The sequence below is a fragment of the Trifolium pratense genome, linkage group LG7, assembly GCF_020283565.1.
Source record: "Trifolium pratense cultivar HEN17-A07 linkage group LG7, ARS_RC_1.1, whole genome shotgun sequence".
NCBI classification, from domain to species: domain Eukaryota; kingdom Viridiplantae; phylum Streptophyta; class Magnoliopsida; order Fabales; family Fabaceae; genus Trifolium; species Trifolium pratense.
In genome coordinates this window covers 25,958,332-25,971,279 of record NC_060065.1, presented here as the reverse complement: position 1 = coordinate 25,971,279, position 12,948 = coordinate 25,958,332, and the positions used below count along the sequence as shown (strand labels likewise).

Genomic DNA, 12,948 nt, shown 5'->3' with positions numbered 1-12,948 from the left:
TTTCATTATTATTGGGAGCCATTATTATTGTAACATATAGATAATTATTTTGGAGGATGAATGGACACACAAAATAAATTGTGGGACAAATTTTAAATAGATATGAGAAGCTCTCTAAGGCATGCCACATCATCACAATGCTTGCTTTTGAGCAACTCAACCTTCCTTTTACTAGTAAAAGATGATCTATTTCTATGTTATTTCTCTCTTCTCTCTAAATCTACTCAAACAAACGCAGTGTAAGTGATTTTAGAACAGGGGATCAATTTTATCGGTAGGTAAAAATAGGAGGACAAAAACTGTAATTAAGTCAAAAATAGAATATTTTCTATTTTTCTTCATAATATGGACGTGAATTGGTATTTAGAGGGTATTTCCTCTTAAATGGAGTTGTAATTATAAGTAATGAAGAGATAAGATAGAGTACGTTTAATCTTCTCATAATTTACATGCAGAAAAAACAGTTATCAACAACTTTCATATAAAGGCATAAATGAGCACATTTTCTTTTAGAAAGATGAGGGGGGAAATGTAACTCACTGCTATTCAAACCCAAGAGAAGAATAATATCTATAACTTACGTTCGCATTAATCAATTCACGGTAGATACACAATCCCCATAAAATGTTAGGCTTAATATATGTTATGTTGCAGCTGCGCTTGTTTCTGACTTAAGAGTAATAGTCTTGTGTTCTCACGCTGTAACACTCTCTTCAATGGTTGCAGAATCCCTGACTTTGTCAGCAATCGCTACAAATAGAGTGATAGTTATTGGTTAGGGTTTTAGATAAAGAGATGAAATAAAGAATAAAGACTTTAAAATATGATTATAATTGACTATTTAATGCTCAAAAAGATTAAACACCAATTGAAAATGAAAACAGATCGCGATAATAATTAAGTAATATGAAACTAATCATAAGAGATATACTGTAAGATAAAAATCTAATCATGTGACATAAATTAAGATAGTATAAGAATTTTCTATTCTAACAAGCATGGGCTACTCAACACCTCTCGAGTAGTTTACTAGTTCTAAATGCTGATCTAAGATTCAAACTCATTTTTGTTGCAAACTTAAACATCGTCAGTTAGCACTATGCAGAATATATATATATATATATATATATACACACGATATTGATATACCTTTCTTTTTGATCTTGTTACGGAAACTTCTTTTTCTGCTAAATGCGGTCTCCTGCATTAATATTGAAACTATCACTCCAAAACGTTGGAATCTATCAAATATCAATGACTTGTATAGTTGGAATTATGTGTGAAGTTATTCAGCCGTAGTTAATGTTCTTATCCTACATGAACAACACCTATTTTACCAATGTAAATATATTTTTTATACATTTTATTCAAATATCTCAATGTGTACTGTCCAAGATTAAGGTCAATAAATACAGTTTTATAATTTACCATAGGTAGACCGAGTTCCTCTGCACGACGAACTGCATCCACAAGCTCTCTGTTGGACTCGGTATACATGTTAGTAACTAGTCCGATTTGACCAGCTCTAGCTGTACGACCAATCCTATGCAAAAAGTCTACAGCAGAAGTAGCAAAATCTGCCTGAAATACATGCACAACATCGAGAATGAAAACATATATGTAATAAAATATAACACCTAAGGTTATGTAAAAATTAAATAAACACAATAAGAAAACAGTACAGTAGAAAGCATGGTCATAATAGCAACACCACTGTATATCAGACTATGAAAGTAATAGAGTCGGATATATGCATGATAATATAATAAATCAAGAGTCATAATGTCAAATATGGAATTAAGTGACTCATAAAAGTTGGCTTAAAAAAACCATGTAATGATGTACATAAGATAATATGCTTTGAGGTTTAAACTTTAAACCCCAAATGAAGAAACACTCCAATAGAGAGACCATCATGTGAAAATGATCAAACCTCTGCTTAAAGCATTCTATATAGAATAAGATCTTGCAAGTGCTTCTTGCTTTGTTACTTCCAGTCATTTTATATGTGAGATTGACAGAGTGTAACTTGTATCGACACAATTGTGTTGGAATGTGTCCAACAGTCGAGACAAATGGCATTGGAGCAAATACGGAAACTTGTATTGAGGGAATAGATCAAAATGACCAAGGAAAATACGAGGAAGATGTCTTCAGTTCTCAAGATGACAGGGCCGGCCCGAAACCCGACCAAAACTATGGACAGTTCACAAGATAGGGTCACCATTGACAACTCAGCACAGAAAGAGTGAAATGATTATGGAACAAAGACAAATCAAGGGACACACTGAACAGATGTTTTAACACTAATATATCGCCCACAATCCAATCTCCCGAGGAACAATTATACTTTCAAATAATAATAAGGTGCTGCAACACCTTGCACTAATCAATGAAAACCATTGAAACCATCTTCTTACGCTCATGGTTCCATTCTGGTTTTTGCTGAATACAATTTCATAAGAAAAATCTCTAAGAAGTGCAGAAACTCGAGGATTTTATTTTATTTTTTTAAAAATTGAGCATCTTGCTGTTTTCTTTCTGGGCCCTTAAATGATTGACAAACAACAAAGGGTGGTAAAGGGAATGGAGAAGGGGAGGGGAGCTGGGGAAGGAGCTAATGGGGAGGTAGGTATTACTCCCTCTTTCCCATAATAATTGACCTATTTGCAAAGAGAATTTGTCCCAAAATAATTGATCATTTCAATTTTCAAGGTCACATTAACTATATTTTTTCAATTGGACCCTCTAATACTACATACACCACTCTCAATTCGATATCTGCTACTTTGCATTTATACCAATACTTGGATAATATAGTAAAAGTACTATTCTCTCTCTTTCATTTATACACTTTTCTTAATCGGTGTGAAATTCTTAAATAGGTCACATATTATGGAACGGAGGGAGTACAATTTATGACATGTAAAAGGAGAAGTGTACCTGAATAACATGAGAGACATTTGGAATATCCACACCACGAGCAGCTGCATCAGTACATACAAGGACACCACCAATCTCGCGGAAATCAATTAATGCTTGTGCTCGCTCTTCCAATGTGCAATTCTTATGATAACGTAAACATTCAAGCCCATCATAGCTCAATATCTTCACAACAGCTTCAGCAGCCTCAACAGTGTTGGCAAATACCATTGTTCTATGAATGCCACCGCCATTATCCAAATCTTCAGATTTTAAACTGTGTTTCACAGCCCTTAAGAGTTCTTTCACCTGTGTATCAACGGTCACTTCTATCCATCTTTGCTTCAATCTGAAAATTGCAAATAAACAATAACAAATAAAATCAAATATGTTGTGCATATATGGTAGAATAGTGCTTCCGGTTAGACCTGTAAGGAGGAAACTGAAAAGAACTTAGGAGTAAGGGGGAATTATTAAAAGATGTTGTAACTATAATAGTCTGTTAGTAGTTAGTTCGAAGGGAGGCTATTGATAGGAGAATAAAATAGAGAGTGTAGTTAAATGGTAAGTTAAAGTGGGGAGAGTAAACGTTCCTTGAACTACCTGGGTGGTATTTGTATCAGAGTACTACACTGGACTTCAATATAAGCAAAAGTCAAAATGTATCTTATCCAAATTTAGACCAAATACATTTTTGAATTTTATTTATATTTAAGTCCGGAGGGAGTACACAAGTAACTGTTGCAAATTAATTGTATGTTAATAATGGTTAGCTCTCAAAACTCAACTTGAAGCATAGATGTTCATGTCGACCTTGTTACAAAGTGCCATTGTTAGGACTCAGATTAATGAGGAAATGCCACGTGAACCAGTAATTCATCAAGGCATTGGGGGACCTAGACCATGGCTGGTATATTCTAGAAGGAAGGGTACAAGGGTCAATCATGATTAGTTTGTTAGTATATTCTAGAAGGAAGGGTACAAGGGTCAATCATGATTAGTTTGTTAGAATGATGTGACGTGTCTAGGAGTGAGGGAAGCACAACACCTCACAGTCCACAATATAAGGAGTAGGAGGGATAGAGAGGAGGTACCTTGGATTGTAGTAGTATTCTAAGAATGAATAGGAAGTATTAACTTCCTATAGGAGCTTAGCTCTGTGTCAGATCTGAGATTGACTCTTTTCTGTATTCCTTTCCATTAATCTTCATCAATAAAGTTCAATATTCATTCTGTTCGTGTTTTTACTGTTTTATTACTTTGTATCGTTTTCTGGTACGTATCAACTGGTCCGACCTACCGGATCTTTGACGACAGAGCCAGTGAATGCCACTGAAGAAAGTCACGTTACCTGCGTTTAAGGAGATGGAGGCTAGGGTCGAAGCTTTAGAGAAAAATTTTGCGGGTATGCAATCAACACTTGCTGATGTGCAGAATACGGTGAAGACAAACCACACTGATTTGATAGCGATGCTAGAGAAATGTTTGGGGAAGTCACTGACGGAAGATGGAGGAAGCGCGAGTGCAACAGGTCAAAACTCGGCAGCGAGGTCCGGTGTGACGGAGCCAAAAACTCAACAGATTCCGATCATCAATCTTCATGGCGATGCGATGACGGAGTTCCGTCAATCGGCGAAGAAGGTCGAACTTCCGGCGTTCAACGGTGAGGATCCCGCTGGATGGATCTCACGAGCTGAAGTGTATTTTCGTGTCCAGGGTACAACACCGGAGGTGAAGGTGAACTTGGCTCAGTTGTGTATGGAGGGCTCTACGATCCACTTCTTCAATTCTCTAGTCGGAGAAGAAGAGAATCTGACATGGGATCGTTTGAAGGAATCGTTGCTGGAGCGATACGGCGGTCACGGAGAAGGTGATGTTTACGAACAACTCACAGAGCTGAAACAAGAAGGGACGGTGGAAGAATATATTACGGAATTTGAGTATTTGATTGCTCAAATCCCTAAATTACCAGAGAAACAATTTCGTGGGTACTTTATCCATGGATTGAAAACAGAGATTAGGGGAAAGGTGAGGAGTCTTGCAGCAATGGGTGAAATGAATAGAACAAAATTGTTACAAATCACCAGGGCTGTCGAGAAGGAAGTAAGGGGTGGAAATGGGTCAAAACATAACCATGGATCCAGGTTTGGAAGTGGGTCACATCGTTCTGGGTCATATGGGCCTAATAGAAATAGATCTGATTGGGTTATGGTAAGAAGAGGTGCTAGCAACAATGGGGGTGCAAATAGTGGGTCTGGTGAATTCAAAGGTCAGCTAGCCCAGGGAGAAACAAGACGTAATGGGCCTCGTGATAGGGGGTTCAAACACCTTACTTACGGTGAATTAATGAATAGAAGACAAAAGGGATTGTGTTTCACGTGTGGAGGTCCTTTCCATCCCAGGCATCAATGCCCCGAAAAACATCTTAGATTATTGGTGGTGGATGATGAGGAGAGTGAGGATGATGAGGAGGGGATATTGGCTGTGGAGGTGAACGAGGAGGAAGAAGAGAAGGGAGAGATGAGTATCCTGAACTTGCATCACATTGCTCATGAGACTAATAACACTACGAAGTTTCAAGGATCAATACATGGTGTGGAAGTGTTAATTTTGGTGGATAGTGGTGCGACACACAACTTTATTTCCCAAAAGTTGGTGCATCAAATGGATTGGCCTATTGAGCCCACTGCTCAAATGAATGTCAAATTGGGGAATGGGGTGCAGATAGCAACACAAGGGAGGTGTAAGGAGCTGGAAGTGTACATTGGGGATTTTAAAATAAAACCAGATGTGCATTTATTTGAATTAGGTGGAATTGATATTGTTTTAGGCATTGAATGGTTGAAAACCCTAGGGGATACCATCATCAATTGGAAACAGCAAACAATGAGTTTTTGGGCATTTGGCAAGTGGGTGACACTTAAAAATAAGGGAGGGTGCAAAAGATCTAATGTAGCACTACAAAGTATTTTGGGCAAGCCCAAACCCAAGAAGAAGGGGCTGATGTGGGAGATAGAGGGGGTCGAGCCTAAGGTGGTCCGAGAATTAATCAAGTCCGAAAGCCCACACTTGGAGTTGGAGGAGGTGTTGGGTAAGTACGCTGATTTTTTCCGGACAACTTGTGAATCTGCCTTGTCTGAAAGCCAACACCAGGAGTTGGAGGTGGTGTTAGGTGAGTATGCAAGCGTTTTCCAAACGCCTTCGAGCCTACCCCCTAGAAGAGAAAAAGAGCATGCTATTAACCTCATTGAGGGACATGGAGCAGTGAGTGTACGCCCTTACCGGTACCCTCACCATCACAAGAATGAGATCGAAAAACAAGTCAAAGAAATGCTGCAAGCAGGGATAATTCGTCACAGTACGAGCTCTTTTTCAAGTCCAGTTATTCTAGTGAAGAAGAAGGATGGCACATGGAGAATGTGTATCGACTACAGAGCTCTAAACAAGGTAACAATTCCTGATAAATTCCCTATACCCATTATTGAGGAGTTGTTAGATGAATTACATGGAGCAAAATTCTTTACTAAACTAGATTTAAAATCTGGGTACCATCAAGTTAGGGTGAAGGAATCAGACATTGAAAAAACTGCATTTAGGACACACGAGGGTCATTATGAATTTTTAGTAATGCCCTTTGGTCTTATGAATGCCCCCTCAACCTTCCAAAGTTTGATGAATGATGTGTTTAGACCATTATTAAGAAGGCATGTGCTAGTATTTTTTGATGACATCCTTATATACAGTAAGGATTGGAAATCTCATATGAAACATTTGAAAGAAGTGCTGGAATTATTAGCTGCTCATAGTCTGGTTGCTAATAGAAAAAAATGCAATTTTGCTCAAAATTCTGTGGAGTATTTAGGCCACTTAATCACAGGTGAAGGGGTAGCTGTTGACCCTAATAAAGTGATTAGTGTCCTCCAATGGCCACAACCTAAGAATGTTAAAGGTGTTAGAGGATTTTTAGGCCTCACGGGATACTATAGGAAATTTATCAGAGATTACGGCAAAATCGCAAAACCCTTCACTGAATTGACCAAGAAGGATAGTTTCAAGTGGAATGAGAAAGCTCGAGAAGCTTTTGAAGTGCTGAAACAAAAGCTTACTACTGCTCCAGTTTTAGCCTTTCCAGATTTCTCTAAAAGTTTCGTAATAGAATGTGATGCTTCAGGAACTGGTTTAGGAGCCATATTGATGCAGGATAAAAAACCAGTAGCATATTTCAGTAAGGCATTGGGTGTGAGAAATTTAGCGAAATCAGCTTATGAAAAAGAATTGATGGCAGTGGTCTTAGCAATTCAACATTGGAGACCCTATCTACTTGGGCGAAAATTTGTAGTGTCAACTGATCAAAAAAGTTTAAAACAATTGATGCAACAGAAGATAGTCACTGCAGAGCAGCAGAATTGGGCAGCCAAGCTTATGGGTTACGATTTTGATATTATCTATAAGCAAGGTAAATTAAACAAAGGAGCAGATGCCTTATCTAGGATACATGACGGGGCAGAGTTCGCTGTATTGAATTCAGTGGTGAAATGGGCACAAGAAGAGCAGATCAAAGAAGAAATTCTTAAAGATGAGAAGCTGCAGAAGATAATCACAGAATTACAACAAGATCCTATGTCATGGCCTGGTTATTCTTACAAACAGGGAGTTTTGTTCTATGAGGATCGGCTGGTTATCTCAAAAACATCCACATTAATCCCAACTTTGCTAGAAGAATTTCATGCTACACCACAAGGAGGGCACTCAGGTTTTTACAAGACATACAGAAGGATGGCTGCAAATGTCTATTGGATAGGCATGAAAAGTGCAATTCAGGAATTTGTAAGGCAATGTGACATTTGTCAAAGGCAGAAATATATGGCTTCTTCACCTGGAGGTTTGCTCCAACCTCTCCCAATTCCAGAACATATATGGGAAGATATCTCTATGGACTTTATCACAGGATTACCTAAGTCTAAACAGTTTGAAGCTATACTAGTAGTAGTTGACAGATTATCAAAGTATTCTCATTTTATTCCTTTGAAGCATCCTTACACAGCTAAGAGTGTTGCAGAGGTATTTTGCAAAGAAATAGTCAAATTACATGGTATACCTGTGTCCATAGTTAGTGACAGAGACCCTATATTTATGAGTAGTTTTTGGAGAGAAATGTTTAGAATGCAAGGAACTAAGCTCAAGATGAGTACGGCCTATCATCCAGAAACGGATGGACAGACTGAGGTGGTTAACAGATGTTTGGAAACGTATCTTAGATGTTTCATAGCTGATCAGCCCAAGAATTGGATTTCATGGATACACTGGGCAGAGTATTGGTTTAATACAACATTCCATGCGTCAACAGAAAAGACACCTTTTGAAATAGTGTATGGGAGACCTCCACCAACATTGGTTAAGTGGGTACAAGGAGAAACCAGGGTAGCAAGTGTGGAGAAGGATTTATTGGACAGGGATGAAGCCTTAAAACAATTGAAAACTCAGTTGCTAAAAGCCCAAGAACGAATGAAAAACTTAGCTGACAAGAAACGCGTTGATAGGAACTTTGTGTGTGGAGAATGGGTGTTTGTGAAGTTAAGAGCACATAGGCAACATTCAGTGGTCACAAGAGTCAATGCAAAGTTAGCTGCTAAATACTATGGTCCGTATCCTATAATAGAAAGGATAGGAGCTGTAGCTTATAGACTTAAGCTACCTGAAGGGTCAAGATTCATCCAGTTTTCCACGTCTCATTGCTTAAAAAGGCGGTGGGAAATTATCAAGAAGATGAAGAACTGCCAGATTTAATGGAGGAATCAATAGACATGTATGAACCTGAAGCAGTGTTGGCCACAAGGAAAATCAAACAGAATGGTGAGGAAAGTAAGCAGTTATTAATTCACTGGAAGGGTAAGAATGTGGAAGAAGCTACATGGGAGGATGAATTGATGATTAGGAGTCAATTTCCAAAATTTGACCTTGAGGACAAGGTCGATATTGAAGGAGGGAGTATTGTTAGGACTCAGATTAATGAGGAAATGCCACGTGAACCAGTAATTCATCAAGGCATTGGGGGACCTAGACCATGGCTGGTATATTCTAGAAGGAAGGGTACAAGGGTCAATCATGATTAGTTTGTTAGTATATTCTAGAAGGAAGGGTACAAGGGTCAATCATGATTAGTTTGTTAGAATGATGTGACGTGTCTAGGAGTGAGGGAAGCACAACACCTCACAGTCCACAATATAAGGAGTAGGAGGGATAGAGAGGAGGTACCTTGGATTGTAGTAGTATTCTAAGAATGAATAGGAAGTATTAACTTCCTATAGGAGCTTAGCTCTGTGTCAGATCTGAGATTGACTCTTTTCTGTATTCCTTTCCATTAATCTTCATCAATAAAGTTCAATATTCATTCTGTTCGTGTTTTTACTGTTTTATTACTTTGTATCGTTTTCTGGTACGTATCAGCCATACTAGTAATACTATAGATGTCAAAAGTTTGGCAGATAAAAGTCCTTCATGAATCTTTTCTGGTAGGTGTATAAACGAGCAGAGCAGTTAAAACTTGAGTTTGGCTTATCAAATATATGGGAGGCCTGTATTTGGCTCATTTATTTAAATGAGCACAACGAAAATCTTGGGTTTGGCTTGTTAATAAATAGTAGAGTTTGTGCATGGCATATTAATATAGCTCCTTTATAATATACCTATTTTCTTTTATGCACATTTTTCTTAATAAATTATAAGTTAATCTATTACTATTTAATAAAGATTTTAACATTATATGATAATCTACAAATAAAAATTCAAATAGCCACATTTAGTAAAATTTGGCCGTCAAAATAGGGAATAAACATTTATGCACATTTTTCTCCAAGAACACGTAAATTCAAAAATTCTAAACTATTACATTTTCAAAATCCACAAAATAAAAATTCATGAGACATTTTCCCTACACTGGAAGTGTAGGGAAAAAATTGAAACATTTTGTTGATAATATTAATAAGTACTAGGGGAGGAAAAACGAAGCACCTTGGATTGTGACAATGAAGATAGTTTCCACTAACCCACTCAGCATCAGGAAACATGTGTTTCAACAATGCTCCAGCTGTTTTCTTTCCATTCACCGGAAGTGTAGCTGCAACAAAAACATATTGTTTACTACGCTCAAAATGTTTCCTAACTCTCCTCCAATCACTCCTTTTTTTCTTGATAGATTCAGCTTCGTTATTAATATTAGCAACATCCTCGCTGTTATCATCCTCCTCCTCCTCCTCGTCTGAGATGGCTTCAATTGAAAATTCCTCTTCACCTTCCAAAACATCATCTGACGACAAAGAAGATTCCAGACTTATTGGCAACTCTGCTACTGACGATTTTGATCGAGACGAGACTTTTTCATCATAGCGGAGCAAGTTTATCAGGCGGATTACTTTATTCTGGAAGCTCCCACAAAGAAGCATATCAGCTTCATCAAACACCTGCCAGGTAGAAATATAAACATACAAATAATAGGAGTTAATGTTCAGTTCACATGTCTTTAAGTTTAGATCGACGTAACTACATATGATCGCAAAGCAAGAAAGATACCACATATTTAACACCATGCATAAATTTCATGCGGCGAGTTCTATAAACGTCAACATGATTAAGAAGAGCAGCAGGTGTTGTCACAATGATATCAGGTTCCCGAATTGGCCATCCCTAGTCCGACAAAGATTATTAGTATTGAGAATCAGACTCTGAAAAATTGATGACAAAGCTAAAACTATGTGTATAGAAACAACCGGGAAGACAGTGTAGCAGAACACAAATTCCATATAACTATAATCGCAAACGATAACCAAAAACAGAGTAAGAAAATAATAATGAAATAAAGAAGTAAAAGCATCACTACCTGTCTTCCACAAATGGATGCCACATTAACAACGGTTCCACCATTGTCGCTACAGAGACTATTAGCCATACTAGCTACCTGCTCACACAATTGTACATTCGGACAAAGCACCAGCAGAACTTTCCTGGCCGGCGGATAGACTTCTTTATCAGATACAGCATCTAGAGAATGTTCTTGTGTATCCCTCAGCTTATCAATGAGAGGGAGTAGATAACTGTATGTCTTACCACTGCCAGTCTCCGCAGCAATAACTACATCCTTCCCTGACAACACGGATGGAATAGAAGAAGCCTGAAGACACACAACAACAAACAATAATTATCAATAATGTGCATATCACCATAAGCCTTAGCACCCCAAAATAGAAGAATGAAAAGAAAATCAGTTGTCAAGTTCCATTCCATGTTCTAAGTTCTAACCAATTGATGTAGATTCTTAATTTCATTTTTGGCACAACTATATACATATTATATTATATAGTTTAGTAATGACAAATCTCTGTCGAAGAATCCCGTTAGCAACACAACACAAATTCTCACCTCTCACCGGATTTTTTATGCAAGAGTCAAGGATCAAGCAAGACCTGACAACTTGAGCTAGTTGAGTTTATCTACTGACACAATTTTTGTGAGACTGTTTAAGAGAACTTACGAAAACAACTTATGACAGTTTTCATAAGTTCTCCAATATAGCTTATGAAAATAGCTCCTAGCATATATAAAAACAATTTATCTCTATTTTATCCTTTGCTATAAAAATAGCTTATGTAAGCATATACACAAGCGCTTTTGGTTGTGCTATAAACTGCAAATAAGCTGTTTATCCAAACACGCCCTAAAAATCGTTCTAATTCGATATGTCCTATTGACGTTAATTGAATTTGAAGTAGATTATTAACCAATAGAGCCCATTTTCAATTAGTTAAAAAAAAAATCAAATTTTTAACATAAGGGGTTGATTGAAATTCGAAGAAAAACACAACTATAGCACAACAAAATTGACAAAGTTTACGTATGATGAAAAAGAGTGAAAAATGACCTGAACAAGAGAGGGTGTTTTGAGTCCAATTTTAGAGAGAGCAGCAGAGAGGGTATCGGAAAGACCAAGTGAACTCCACGAAACAGTTTCTTGAGCAAAGAAAGTATCTCGGCCTTGTGATGAAGCGGCGGTTCCAACGGCAGGTTGTGACTGCGTTTGGCGTGGAAGGGTTAGAGAAAAGAAACGCGTTGCTTTGAAATTGAACAGAGAAGAAGGTGAAATGGGGGTGCGAAGAGCATTGTTGAAGCGAATTGGTGAGGTTTGAAGATGGAGTATCAAAGCAGAACGTGTAACATTCATTGGGATTTTTGTTCTGAAACTCACAAATTATTGTGTCTTTTTGCAAACAAGTAAAGATGGTGAGAGATGAATACCAAAAAAAAAAAAAGATGGTGAGAGATGAAATATAGGGTATAGGGTTTTAGGAAGAAGATAAATGAAATTGATTCCATGTGGTTATGAGAATCAGGCATTCGTGCTTTTGAGACATTTGTCACCGTCCGATTAAGGTTAGAAGGTTTTAAAGAATGTTTTTATTTAATTTTAGACTAAATTGCACTTTTGGCGCCCTAAGTTTCAGAAAGTTGCGATTTTGGCTTCCTATGTTTCAAAATAGCAGTTTTGCCCCTATGTTTGCCCCATTTTGCAAATGGTCGATTTTGACTAAATCAACGTTGATGTGACAAATCACTTAAGTAACTCAGCTGTCACGTCAGCTTCTTTTGCCACCTAATAAATAAATAAAAAACCTGACAACTATTAATTTGAATATACTTAAAAGTTAATAGATGAGCACATAAAATGTCATCATTTTCTATTCCATGGTGACTATTGTCATCCGTTATACACTAAGAAAATATTATTCTACATAAGGGCATACTCAAATTCTCATTTCATACTATGGTACAAATCTTTTTAAAACTCAAGAAGGTCCTTGATCTTACTTGATCAGAAATGCGACCGCGTCCGGCGTAGTTTCGTTGAGACCCTCGATGAAGCGGAGGGGGTTGTGTACCTGCAGGCACTCCGACGCTCAAGTCAGCTTAAGTGTAGAGTGAATGTTTTCAGAGAGAAAGATAATGTACCTTGTGAAGTTGGTGAACGTTGTTTAT

General features: G+C 37.6%; 1 protein-coding gene across 1 annotated transcript; it reads right to left on the bottom strand.

Moving 5' to 3' along the window:
* Nucleotides 1–396: 396 nt before the first annotated feature.
* LOC123895325 (DEAD-box ATP-dependent RNA helicase 22) lies at nucleotides 397–12,289 on the bottom strand. The gene is made up of 8 exons (XM_045945582.1): nucleotides 11,837–12,289; nucleotides 10,799–11,089; nucleotides 10,492–10,605; nucleotides 9,934–10,382; nucleotides 2,944–3,271; nucleotides 1,429–1,581; nucleotides 1,150–1,201; nucleotides 397–750 (listed from the first exon to the last, which is right to left on the bottom strand). Exons 1-8 carry the CDS (start codon nucleotides 12,134–12,136, stop codon nucleotides 695–697), a joined length of 1,743 nt encoding a protein of 580 aa, XP_045801538.1. The 5' UTR covers nucleotides 12,137–12,289; the 3' UTR covers nucleotides 397–694.
* Nucleotides 12,290–12,948: the final 659 nt, after the last annotated feature.

Bases quoted from the DNA above. Each gene is read 5' to 3' on its own strand.
- LOC123895325 (XM_045945582.1), bottom strand. From the start codon at position 12,136: ATGAATGTTACACGTTCTGCTTTGATACTCCATCTTCAAACCTCACCA. The intron at 3,272-9,933 runs GTGCTTCGTTTT...TGCAATTTTCAG, and splicing joins CTTCATTGTCACAATCCAAG to ATTGAAGCAAAGATGGATAG. The intron at 1,202-1,428 runs GTAAATTATAAA...ATATTAATGCAG, and splicing joins AGGAACTCGGTCTACCTATG to GAGACCGCATTTAGCAGAAA.